The sequence below is a fragment of the Linepithema humile genome, chromosome 5, assembly GCF_040581485.1.
Source record: "Linepithema humile isolate Giens D197 chromosome 5, Lhum_UNIL_v1.0, whole genome shotgun sequence".
In the NCBI taxonomy this organism is placed as follows: Eukaryota; Metazoa; Arthropoda; class Insecta; order Hymenoptera; family Formicidae; genus Linepithema; species Linepithema humile.
The window spans coordinates 30,108,073-30,121,725 of record NC_090132.1 but is presented as its reverse complement, the minus strand read 5'-3'; the positions used below and the strand labels follow the sequence as shown (position 1 = coordinate 30,121,725).

At 35.2% G+C, this 13,653-nt stretch overlaps 1 protein-coding gene across 25 annotated transcripts in view; it reads left to right on the top strand.

Annotated features, from left to right (window-relative positions):
• LOC105676039 (CUGBP Elav-like family member 2) overlaps positions 1–13,653 on the top strand; it is a 339,661-nt gene that overhangs the window by 316,449 nt on the left and 9,559 nt on the right. For 14 of the 25 annotated variants that reach the window (XR_010890354.1, XR_010890353.1, XM_067355660.1 and 11 more), the window contains 9 exons: positions 1,669–1,874; positions 4,870–4,998; positions 5,600–5,876; positions 7,493–7,585; positions 9,482–9,523; positions 10,374–10,403; positions 11,984–12,106; positions 12,240–12,287; positions 13,312–13,542. Coding sequence is in view for 23 of the 25 variants with exons in the window: in XM_067355660.1 (XP_067211761.1) it covers positions 1,669–1,874; positions 4,870–4,998; positions 5,600–5,876; positions 7,493–7,585; positions 9,482–9,523; positions 10,374–10,403; positions 11,984–12,106; positions 12,240–12,287; positions 13,312–13,542 (1,179 nt within the window). In the remaining 2 variants the exon portion in view is untranslated. The remainder of the gene's footprint in view (positions 1–1,668; positions 1,875–4,869; positions 4,999–5,599; positions 5,877–7,492; positions 7,586–9,481; positions 9,524–10,373; positions 10,404–11,983; positions 12,107–12,239; positions 12,288–13,311; positions 13,543–13,653) is intronic. The other 11 variants (XM_067355665.1, XM_067355666.1, XM_067355671.1 and 8 more) reach the window with 11 other exon arrangements.

The following is a 13,653-nucleotide window of genomic DNA, read 5'->3' as shown; positions in this document are numbered from 1 at the left end:
ATTTAGCCAGCTCTCTTATTAGAATTTGACCGGTGAGTTTGCAGAGCTTGGTATTAATACATTAGTTCACGTTATCGATACTCGGAAATATTAATTAATGTGACATCGGTCGCACTATTGAGCATCTAATACTTCTGATCTAATACTGACGCGGCATAATTATCAGCAGATACTCAAAAACAAATATAAGCTTATAATCTTCGTAAATCTATGCATGCGTGACACATGTACACACATCGTATCACAGACAAATCTCACAGAACAGGAAACTGTTATTTCGATTTTACAAACGCTTCGTAAATATTCACTTGCAAAGCATTATTTATACATAGAATAGCGCTAATTAAATTATATAACGATAGAATTTGTTTTTTCGCAATTAAATTCTCAATTAACAAAATGAGAAAAATTTGATACTGTGTATTCAGTTTAAATTTTCATCAATAAATAAATAACATTTATATTGCGCAATAATAATTACTGTAAAGTCTTGGAGCATTTTGTTCTGCCGATCGAGCAATATTCCCGGTGCATATCTATGCATCTCACGGAACTAACTGCAATACATTAACACCGAGAAGATTCACGAGAGAATTGAACACGCGTGACAGGGATGAGAGAAACGAGGCTAGACTTGAGAGATACACTCGAGTATTTTGCCGAGTCTATCCCCCGCGACGCCGAATTTACATAAGCGGCTTTCCTTCGCGGGCGGAGCTTTTCTCCCGGTCCTAAACAAATATTGACCAGGTCACCTTCTCCAGCGGCGGTACCGTCGTCAAATGGTCCATAGTTGACCACGGTCTGCATTATCCGTAAACGCTTATTAAACGGTGGGCGAGATGGGAAATCATGATGTCACTCGCGATCTCAGCTCGAGATGACGTGAGTCAAAGTTTAAGAACGGCGTTACATCGTCTCTCGTAAGAAGAACACTCGTTCCTTCGACTAATTGATACTCGTTGCTCGCGGCCAAGAATATTAAATGGCAATTGTTAACCTTTAAACTGGTAGGACATTAGTCGTTCCATGTCATGTCAATATGTCACGTTGATGATGATTGATTGTGAAACTATATTTACAGAAATTTTAAAATAAGTTGACTGATGAGTGTAAATAGCCAGACTAGTTACGAAATAGTTAGTTTTAAAAAAATGCTATTTTTATATTCATAAATTTCTACTAGTTTTGAATGTGATAAGTAAATTCTTATGACAAAATTTATTAAATTTTCACTAAGAGAGAAATTCAATTACAAAAGCCTATATCGCCTGAGTCATTCATAAATTCAAAATAAAACGCGTTATAATAAAATCGATTAAATGTAAACATTTATAAAAGGCGCGATAAGACTGGCAATGAGATGTGCATTTAATTTACCGACCACGTAATTTTACGCAGAATATATTACATATCCTTGCTAATGAGAATTGTATATATTAGCTGTTCGATTGTACGATTGGTCAGAGAAACATCTATGACTAATTGTCTGCAGTCGTACGTGAAGATGAATAATATCCATATTATCTATCTTCACATAGTAATGCGATGCTATTATTAAATCATGAAGATCGTATATCTTACAAATACGTATGTCTGCTTTTTACGCAATGACGTAATTTTGTTTAAAAAAAAACCACTAAGGAAAGCTTTGTTTTATTGTTGCAGAGCGTAAACTGTTTGTCGGCATGCTGTCAAAAAAGTTCACGGAGAACGACGTTAGAAACATGTTCAGCGCTTACGGGATGATCGAGGAATGCTCGGTGCTGAGGGACAGCACCGGGAAGAGTAAAGCCTGTGCCTTTGTTACCTTCGCTAGTAAACAGTACGCGATCAACGCCATCAAAGCTCTGCATCATTCCCAGACAATGGAGGTAAGTTTAATTGATTGAGCAAGTGTGTAAAGCCATATATAATGATCGTAACATTTTAGAATTTATTCTAAATCTCAAAATTACATGTGAACGAAAAATTAATCGTGGAATGATAAAACTGAACTATTAATTTCAGGCAATTAATGTTTTCGGCTTTAAATCAATTAAGAATTATGAATTTTAAATTGAGGTTACTAACTTAATTCGTTAAAAAATTAAAGTTACTAATGCTGACGATACAAATTACTAAATTGAGAGTTAGCGCGTAAAACACGGTAACTGCTTTCCAGGTTAACATTAGTAGTTCGCGTTCGACAACTTTGCTGCGGAACAAAACTCGGTTAATGATCGCAATAACGTTATCTGATATCCCACATGAGCCTCTCATCTATGGGCTAACTTCAAAATAATCGTAATAGTGAATTGATAGTGTACTGTAGTGTAACGATTCTCGCCGAAGAATGATTCAACTTCTGCAAGAATGTAACACACTTTACTTGTTTATTTGTTTTTTTCATAATTACCATTCGTCGATTTATTATTTCATAATGATTCTGTTCCGCTTCTTTTTATCATTAATTCTCTCGCGCCTGCATTTTTTGCAATTAATAAAAAAATAAGAGCACACAGTCTCGATTGTTTTCGAAAATAATGTATAATTGAATGAAAGCATGATCTGCTTTCTTGCGTTTAAATCGCAAGAAAAAACTGGGCCGCGAAGACTTGTCCGTTCATTTAAACGGAGAAAACGGCGTCGTAAAAGGACCGGCAGATAATGGCACAGATCGGATCGTTGAATCTTCGCGGCTCGTTTCTTTTCCTGGCGATTCAAGCAAGCCGTCGGATGTATTGGCTCCATGCCACTGTCACCCGACGAAACATCCGTGTGCATCTACTACTCGGCTAGTCACCTCGGTGATATACCGATTTAACTCGGAGTGACTAAAACCGAGCGAGAGTAAAGACGGCTGAACTGGCCGACACCTTGGCGATTCGAAGCTCGCCAGGACTTTTCCGTCTCCTCCCCCTCATCCATCAGACCCCCCAGCTTCCTAAGCTTCCGCAAATACTAGAATAGGTATGGACAGGTAAATGTTAGCTGTTATCGGATCTCCATTACGTTCGAAAATAGTAGAGTGTATTGCGAGATGCTAGTTTTATTAACGTTGTGCGTTAAAAATATAATCGTCCATTCTCTTCCTACGATCAATAAATCCGTTATATTATATATCCGTTATATTATCCTTTTTATTATATTGTGCAAGAATTATTTCTAGCAAAAAATGCTTTTTGGTTTTTCGAACTTTAATACGAAAAAAATTAATTTTTCCACAATATTTTACATTTTTATTTCATCAATATGAAGTGTTATATTTGGAGCAAATTACTAACGATTAATAATTCAGACATCTAAGTTTGATTCCTTATAGAATTTAAAAGATATTTTTCTTACACCATCAAACGCTTGTTAGTATACGAGATATTTGGAAAATAAGTGCAAAAGTTAATCTTTGCTCTTATTTTTCAGTTGATTGCAAAAAATGCAAGCGCGAGAAAATTAACGAAAGGATGAGAGACAGAATCATAAAATAATAAATTGATGAATTTAAAAAAAAAACAAATAAACAAGCGAAAAATCAGAAACGATTAAAATAAATAAAATTTACTTAATCATTACCAGTGCATAATAATGGGCAATTTCAAAAGTTGCACATTAACGGCCATTCGTATACGTAATTTTTATCAGCTTACACATTAATCACGCATTTAAATATTTAACAATATCAACAACCACCTCACGAAATACAGCTGTTTCTCTAGAATGGCTTACTTATCCTGGCAACAGTATGCCTAAGCAACGTACTATTTCGAATAGTAAAAGCGAGCCGTGCCAAGGCATGCGGGCACGAGGGCAATTCTACTTTAATATCACGAATATTTCCGGCTCCAGGTTCCTCGAATTTGCTCATTCGTCGCTACCGACGCAGCCGACACGCCGATTTCGCGTCTCCGATTGCACGCGTATTGTATACGGTTCACTGACCTCGCGAATCGCGTGCACGATCCGGCGTACCATCGAAGTACGAGTATTTCTTTCCCCCCAATGTAACGTCTAATCGCTAGAGAATCCGTTCTCACGCCAATGTTGAACTTGGACTTGAACCAATAAATGCATCGGACGAAGACATGCGGGATTCAGGTGTAAAACGAGATCTCAAAATAAAATATAACAGAAGTTCAAACTTAATGAGAATAATATCAGACTATGCAGAAATTTTTTAATAAATTAATATGATAAAGCAGGATATTATAATTGTGGGTAGATTTCGCAGAAGAAGTTGATGCAATTTTCAGCATATCGTTTTTTTTTTTTTCAAATTTCATGAATTTTGTTTTTAATTAAAGTAATTAATGTTATTCTGCAATTCGATAACAGAAATAAAGAAATGTGTTTTATATATACATACACAATCACTTTTTTTTTTTTTTGTTTTTTTTTTCCTTTGAATTGTAGCATGAGTATTGGTTGCTCTAATTCTGTGATATTCAATTACTAATACGATGGGGATAAAAATTTTACTCCTATCATGATGGGATCAATATCCATTTTGCGTCAGAATTCTTTCAATCAATCCCTTTTCTTATAGGTCACGGCATACATTATTAGAATAAGATTTAACACATTGATTCAAAATATGATCAGAGTTTATTATAAAATTTGATCGAACTATTTATTGTTGCGCGGTGCGCTTTTAAATTTTTATTTTAGAAAAGTTATATCGAGAATTAAATTTGTTTAAAAAACAAAAAATAAATATTATAAATATTGAAAAAAAAAATATATATATAATTCTGAACGGTCAACATGTTTTGAAATCAACAGCAAGTATTCAAATTTCAAGCACCGAGATATCGGATATCGCGATTGTAATATCAATCAATTGTTTTGTACATTTCGCATCTCATTTACGATAAACATATGTACAATTCTCAGGGCTGTTCGTCGCCGTTAGTCGTAAAATTTGCCGACACGCAAAAGGAAAAGGATCAGAAGAGGATGCAACAACTCCAGTCGAATCTCTGGAACATTGCGGGAGTCAACATCACGCCGCATTACCTGACCGTACGTGCACTTAATATTTTACAATAAAAGCTTTTTGGCCGGTATCAAAGATTCCATTTGCATCGAGAACGAGAATGCTCTTCATGGCGCTCTATTGTTTGAGCGCCTTACACTCGTATGCATTATCTAGCCTTTGAGACTTTCTGCACGACGACCTCAATTTTGTTATGCAAAATATATATAAAAAAAGGACTGAGACTTTTTCGAAGACCCGTGGCCCATGTTCTTCGAACATATGCTGCATCCAATGCGGCTACCTGCACTAAAGCCTTTGTTTCTATTGAACGTTTCATGAGATTTGCATAAAATTTTACGAACGTATTCTCTGGCCAGCGTGCAATTAATCTTTCCTTGGTGAAAATTTTACGAAAAACCAGAGATCCAAAAGTGTGTATTCTACTGTAATATTCTAAACGTGAAGAAATTTAGATTTAATAATTATTTGAACGAGTTAGTTATAATTTTGGCAAACCAAAGTTAAGGCGAGGTATTCCGGACAATGCAAATGGAAATTGTGAAACTGATGCATGATATGAAGAATGATTTATATGACACAGCAACGATCGTAATTGGATGATGAAAATCACGTTTGTACTCGCAGAATGACGCGCATACCCTGGCACCTGCGTCGCTGCAGCTGTTGCAGCAGTTGCAAGCGACAACGAGTGCCGCGACTCCAGTTGCCGCGAATACAGGGGCCACGAATGCATTGTCGAATGTGCAACATCAGTTACTGTTACAACAACACCTTGGCCTTGGAGCGGCGACACCTGCGCATGCAGCGCCTCCCGCAGTGCCCAGTCCGGCGGAGATCAACCCTGCGAATCTACAAAGTCTAGCCACCCTCGCGTCTCTGAGCAATACCGCCGGTGAGTATGGTCAGTGTCAATTAGTTATTTTTTATTTTCGCGCTCATTCATCATGATAGAAATAATGTCATTTTTTAACTTCAATTGCGAAATTAATAAAATATTTCTTATTAATTGAATTCTTATCTTATTTCTATATGTTTCTCATATATGTGTACAGCTTCTTCGCTCTCGTTAAAATGATGTATTTTTTTATGATAAATTACTCACCATATCGTTGCTCTGCTGTCGCCCGACGCCTCCTAGGCCTCCTCTTCCTCTCAGCGGACTTCCGGGGACACTCACACGCGTCCGCGGCGCACGCATTGCTCGCGCGCGTACCCGAATGCGAAAATCACGCGGCACTTTAATAAACAACACTCTCGACGCGTTTTTGTATGTTACGGAACGAATATATTTCGTAGCACCGAGATTACGCGCACAAAATTCATCTGTGAAATATAAATACATTTATATTACAATGTTATCTGAAACAATACTGTTATAGTTATATAAGTTATACGTATATAGACTTTCATAATTAACTCTGCATATAATTTCATAGAACATTTCGTAGAACATTTAAAATACATCTTATCTGTTCACTTGATTTTATACGCTGATTCTTTTGGAATTCTAACATTAGAATGACTGACGTATCCTTAAACTTATGCCTTTCAAACGTATGTACATGTATAACTTTATCGCGTCACCTTTTGACCCCATGCTCTATGCTAGTTCGCCACTTGCCTACTTATAGGAGGTCTATTTTCACAAATGAGGTAAAAACGTGAATCTTGCGGACGAGTTTAAATATATAATTTCTTTTGGGAGATAATCCGTTTTTATCGAGAAGTGTGTCAGACGCGCTATTATTCCGACGAAAAGCGCTGTAGAATACGATCGATCCACTTTTGCTAGCAAAATGAGATTTTATTCGTTTCTTCTAAAATTACTCGCCTGCGCATTCATATCGGTGTCAGAATAAATTATATTATTTCACGCTTACGTTCTCCAACTTCCGCCATGTATGATCGCGTCCCACAAGTCATATCTTCTCGAAAGTTATAACGAAACGTCTTGTACCAGTTTATATAATAATAATAAAATTCTACATTTAATGAGATCGGGAAAAACGCCAGTACACGATGATACACTGCTCTATACGCCTCTATCATTAATATTCTTCTGAAACATGTGTTTATTGTTCATTGTTGCGGAACGCATTGTCATTCAATGACGTTTTAGTGTCACGCAATAAGTTCACATATATGCGAATTAAGCGCAGAATGAAGTATCGCCTACTGATATGAAATCGAGTTTAAAATTTAGATTAGATAAATTAATAATTTTGAAGCAGTATCTTAAATAATAATCGAGCTTAAGAGTAATTATTATTATAAATAATATTCTACCCTAATATATTAATATTCTTAATGCCACCAAATCATAAAAAAAAAAGAAAAAAATTCTTTATGTATGTTTGTATGTAAATTACATTACTTCGGCCTTTGTCTTTTATTATATTGTTGTAGTCTTTTTGTTATATGTTATATTGTTCAGAAATCATCACATCTTAAGAATTAGTATATCTTTACGATAGATTGAAATATCTCTACAATTAAGTCTGACGGATTATGTTACAGCGAACGCGGGCGTGTCGCCGATGAGTATGCAGAATCTCGTCACCCTGGCAGCTATGACGGGCGGAAATGGCAACCTCCAGGTGTCGCCAAACAGTGAGTAGAGAATATTTCGCGGGGTACACAATCAGAGAACACGTTATCGTACATTGACGTGCAGCTGTAAGTTCCGTGCGGAACTGTCCGGCGCTTCAAATTATATGCGTAACTTCACGCTATACTCCTTCCGCCAATTGTACAAAACACCCATATGCTTATGCCTCACGTACGTTACTCGCGTCGTAGACGGTAAATCCGCTTCTGCACAATCGGACTTTAATGATCGCATGCGTTGTTGAAGTTCCAGGCGAACGGGTGAATTGTCTATGCTTTTGTAGGTATGCATGGAAAACCAGCCAAAGTCGTGTCGTGATTACGGCGACAGTAATAATGCGACGGCATGACTATACGTGTTCTCACAAAGTATATTAACAGACTTTAATTGTAATACGACAATGAAAGCAAGGTGTTCCAGGACATTTGCGCATCACAGCACAGCAATCGTAAACAATGCATGCTGGAAGTCAGTCGAGAGAAAGAATCTGTGTCCAATTCTAGTTTTATTAGTCGTATTGCAAAACAAGAGATTTCATAATATTTATTCGAAAAATGCTATAGCTAATATTTCCACTATATTTCAACAAAATTACTGGCCGTTTTGTGATTTTTATCAATTGTCCCGCAACTATTCTTTCAGTGCAATGGCTTTTAAATTGTTACGATGTTTTAAGTTCAGACTGACTTCTGAAACACATCCTTTTTGTTTGCAGATTGCTTTAGGAAAAATGCTTTAGGAAAAATTTAATCTTTATCTCAAATTTAATCACCAAATTCAATGTAAAACACATTACAATGTGCAAAACACATTGTAAATTTTGCAATTATATAGACAAAAAGAAATCAAGACGACTGCTTGAGTATATTTTTCGTATAATTATTTAAAATAATAAATTATACATATCTGCATTCTTAGACATTAGATATTTAATGCAAACTTTTGTCGTTATTATTTAATATTACGTGTTACGTATTAAAATAATTAAACTCGTTATAACTATTTCTTCCATATTGAGCGAGTTTGGTGATTGAATCTAAATTAAAATAGAGTAATTAATTATGAAATGTGATAATTAAATGTGATCACGAAGCAGCATATTTAGTGAACCAAAATTTCGAATAACCTGCACCATCTTTGCACTGAGTGCATGCAGAATTGTGTAAATGTACAAAATCTGCAGGTAAGATGTATATTTCCATAGTTAATTGCGCAATTTACCTCTTCACCGCCTTTCATCTGTATGAAGAAAGCAAACTAACACACCTTTATTATGTTGCGTGTTCACAACGTGGCCCTCCTTTTATGATTTATGTAAAGTCAACAGAGAAGTGAGTCAAGTATGCAAGTTGCTTCATTCCGTTTTTTCACTCGCATAGTTGTGCAAGTATTTGCACAACAATGAGTTCTTGGAACAATAAAGTCAACTAGTCAAATTGACATTGAACAGGAATAGATTTCAATATTGCAAAATGAGATTAGATATGTAATTATAATTGCAATGTTTCTGAATTTATTTTAGCCTATTTTATTAAAATTTATATATTGCATTTATTTAACATAGCCAAAGATGTTTAAAATAATTATTTCTACTTTTTTTCTGCGAAATATTCCAGTATAAGTAAAGCATATTTACGTTTTGATAATGTGATGAGAAAAATAAATATTTTTCGCAGCAGCTTGCTAGCTTTGCAGACCTGACTTGTTGTGTTAATTTGATATAAATGAACGTGTACATAAATGAGTATTGACTCTGCAATTTCCCAGCTGCAATTAAAAATACAATATGTCGGTGGCAACGCCGGGAAAATCCCGTCAAAGCTTCATTTCGCGAGAATATATCGTATACATATTACTGACCCCGCTTACTAATACCGCGAACGTGTTCTGTGTTTCAGCGTTAAGCGGCCTGGCGAATTCAACAGCAGGTATGTCGCTATGTACGTGTCGCATTGCCTGGTACAGTATTAACAATTACTGAATTAATTTCGATCATGCAAAAGGGGTCTTAATCTTGTTGACGGTCTGATTTCCCCATTTCGCTTATTTAATAGCCCGCGTGTACGTACGTGCGTGCGTGCGTGCATGCGCGCACTCCGCCGCTTTCCCTCTCCTCCGTTTCCCCCATCCCCCGAATTCCCTCATGTTCCTCGTTTCTATCTACGTTTCAATTTCCATGATGGACCTAAACGCACCCCCGTCTTGTGCGATCATACGCCGTATATAGGAGATTATTCCGAGGCTGAATTATCAAAGCGATCAATTCAATGCAATGAGCTATAATTAATGATCAATTACCAAATGATTAAGCGCATAGAAATTTTAAATAAGAATCAATTCTACCTAGATATTTTTAATAATATAATCATTGAATTTTATCTGTCAAATTAGTTTTTAACTTTTTACTTGAGTTTATTATACAGCTTTAAAAATTTTTTAACGATTTCTGATCGCATAGATTTATTAAATTAAATTAAATTGACGTACGATAACCAAAAATTGAGTCACTATATGTTGGAGCCATTGCACAGAAATTTGCATAACAGCATAATATTGCGTAAAATTTTTTCACAAAAATTATGTGTAATGTTTAATTAATCGAAACGCTTCTACGTTATATCTATATTATTATATAGATATGTAACGAGTCTAAGCTACAGGAATGTTACTTTTATATCGCACTAAATATGTCACACAATGAATGATATTACAATACATAATATACTGCGATTTCCTTTTATGTGAATATACACCGCAATTTTAACGATGCGTATTTTTTTTCGTGCATAGCTGCCCTTCTGGGGAAAACAGGAAATACAGGTGAGACCTACATGGAAGAAAAATTGTTTGGATGATTCGTCTTCTTTATCGTATTGCAAAACGTATTTTATACATATATCTTCCTCTTGAATTTCTTTCCCGTCAGTACTGCTCCTCCCCTATCACTTTTGTATATATTTCATAATTGTTTCTTGTATACTTTGTACTACAAGAAGATAATTATTGTTGGCTGCCGACTTAATCAAGCGGGTCTCTCCTGATTCTATTTAATACTACATTTTTCGTGCTGTACTTGTCACAGTTTTATTATTATTAAAAACTCTGAAAATCAAGAAGTAAACATAAAAATAGAAAACGAATAAAAAATAGATAGTGAAATATTTTTTTCTCGATTCAATTTAATTTTTTTAAATTTAACACATTAAAATACGATAAAAAAAAGATGATCAACAAATTTTGTAATTTGAAAAATTGTGACGATAGTTTTGTAACACTCTGTATGTATATTTTATCCACGAAGGTGAACAGCCGGGCCAATTAATAACTCTTGCGCACTAGATTATTATTGTGAAAACTTTCGCGGACAATAAATTAATGCATTAATTGGCGAGACCCGGTTGGCGCTTTTAGGAACGTATAATACTTTTATCCTCCATCAATCGTATAAATCGTAGTTTTAACAATATATACGTATCGGACTGAATTATTGTGTGTGTATAGTTGAGATGTATTGAATGTATATGATTCTCTCGCACAAACGCTTATCGCAATTAATGGATGCATGATTTTTCGTTATAAGAGTTTAATCGGCAATAATATCTATGCATAATGGAAAAGAAAAGTAGGACTTTTCACAAAACGCTTATCGCAATTAACACAGGAATTGGCGCGTAACTTTTTATCACGTAAATGATCGCGCGGGAGAAGTATTTTATACTCTACTTCTGAAACGTTAATATCGTGCTGCGAATTTTAACTGTTAGAATACAGACCAAATTTCCGTTAAATGGGATATTTTATATGTATCACGTTGTAATCTTTTTTTATTCATTCATACACGATAAAAATTTTTTTACAAATAAATTATTTTTAAATTTAATTTTAAATGCACAAAATTTAAATTTTGCATTTCACATTTGCATTAGTAATTTCAAAAATGTGGAAGTTGTTACATTTGAGTATTTATATAATAATTATATTTAATGTTAAGATTTAGTAATAATTCTAGTAAGATTATAAGATTGTTACTTTAAATTCCACTTTCGAAATAGTAATAATTTTAAACTATGAAATCCTACTTATGTTAGATGAACAGAAATAATCCTCGCCACTATTCATTGCGAAAGAAAAAGAAAAATGGTCATTCTATATTTAGTTTTTTGAATAAAATATATCTTGCTATCTAGTAGTAATATCTGGTAGAATTAATTCGTTGTATCGCACAAGTACGTTGCTTTCTGCCTCTAATCGTGATGACAAAACTCGGAGCGATAGCGATTGCCGTTTTCGCGATATCGCAGCATGCGAGGCATGTCTCGGAATTACTTAGGCCTGGGTATTATCGAAATTTGCACTTTAGGATCGGTAAAAAGTAACACAACATGATGTTCATTTTTAAGGGTCTACCGGGGGCAGTCTTAGTCCTGTGACATCCCTCACGCTCAATTCTTTGACGGGGACACCGCTGAACGGGCTTCAGGACTCGCTGAGCAATGCCTATTCCAGTTTGCAACAATACGCAGGTAATTATTCGGCTCGTTCAATCACTTTCGATGTGCACAAAGAATCACTAAACGCAGTCCAGACTATTTTTCTGTAATCGCGTGAACACACAAAAAGTGCTACTTTCTAACGAATAAACTGTGCGCATTAAAGCTCTCATTGGAAAGACGACGGTGACCGTGGAAAAGAAAGAGTTGCATAGTGAGTAATAGCATATAGATTATCTGAATATACATTTCTGTGAATTGAGCCATGTTTTAGCGTCAAGTTATTCATATGGTTGACTTTCGGATTAACATATTTTTGTTGTGCGCCACGATACATAAAATTATCTGAAAAAAATTTTGGTGATGTTTAAAAAAATGATAATTTTCGCTTATGAAAATGTCATTTGATATCGGACATCATTGATAATGCACTAAATCAGGCGTCTCGTGGAACATTTTGTAAAATCGATGCGTACGCGAGATATTGAAATTAGCCAATTAATTTGTGATTAAAGCAATTAATCACCGAAAGTATCGGAATATCCGCAATACGGGATTATAAGAGTGAACCAAATGAATGCTTGAAAGAAGACAACCGATAGGCTCCGCATGTGCCTATTGGAATATCCACGTATCTCCCTACGCACAAAATACATTGGTGAAAAAAATGTAAATATGTATGCTACAATACCACGGCGAATATTCGAGAGCTTATAAAATCGCATTTGTATCCTCTTACAGTGCCGTGTATATAGTTTGTAATTTAATTTTGTAATTTCAATATTTAATTATTGTAATGTATCAATATTTAATTATTTTTCATTTTATCCCTCATCATCGTGCAACATGCTTATTTGCTTACGGTAATATTATTGGGAGCAGATATAAATAGATCTAATTAAATATATCCAATTAGTTGAATCTGTTTGGTGTGTCTCTGTAAGCTGGGACGCGCCAAGCGTCCAATACGTAGAATCGTATTAATAACCCAGCTGTTTATCGTGAAGTGGCATAAATCAAGTTTTAAAAAATAAATAAGTTCATAAATAATTAGCTCATAAATGTACTTATATCTACTTGCGTAACAATATCAAGACAGTTACACAGACAGATAGTAAAAACTGATGAAAGCTCGTTAGATTTTCCACATTCGATTTACGTCGCTTCGAAATATTAGAATTGCATCCTCCAATTGTATGTGTTGTGCGTACATCACTAATAATATGTTCGATTTTCAGGGTTCCCCGCGTTTACGGCGGCTGCGGCTGCCGCGGCAGCAGCGGCGCAAAAGACAAAGTTCACCAGCACGGACAAGCAGATCGAGGGTCCCGAAGGTTGCAACCTCTTCATCTACCATCTGCCGCAAGAATTCAGTGACACGGACCTCATCTCTACCTTTTTACCCTTCGGCAATGTCATATCCGCCAAAGTTTTTATAGATAAGCACACGCACATGAGCAAATGCTTCGGTGAGTTGAATTTAATATAGTCGTTGAATAACGAAAGGAATAAAATACGAATATTTAAAAATATTGCATATTTATAATAATAATAATATGCAGATAGCTTCGTAACGAATA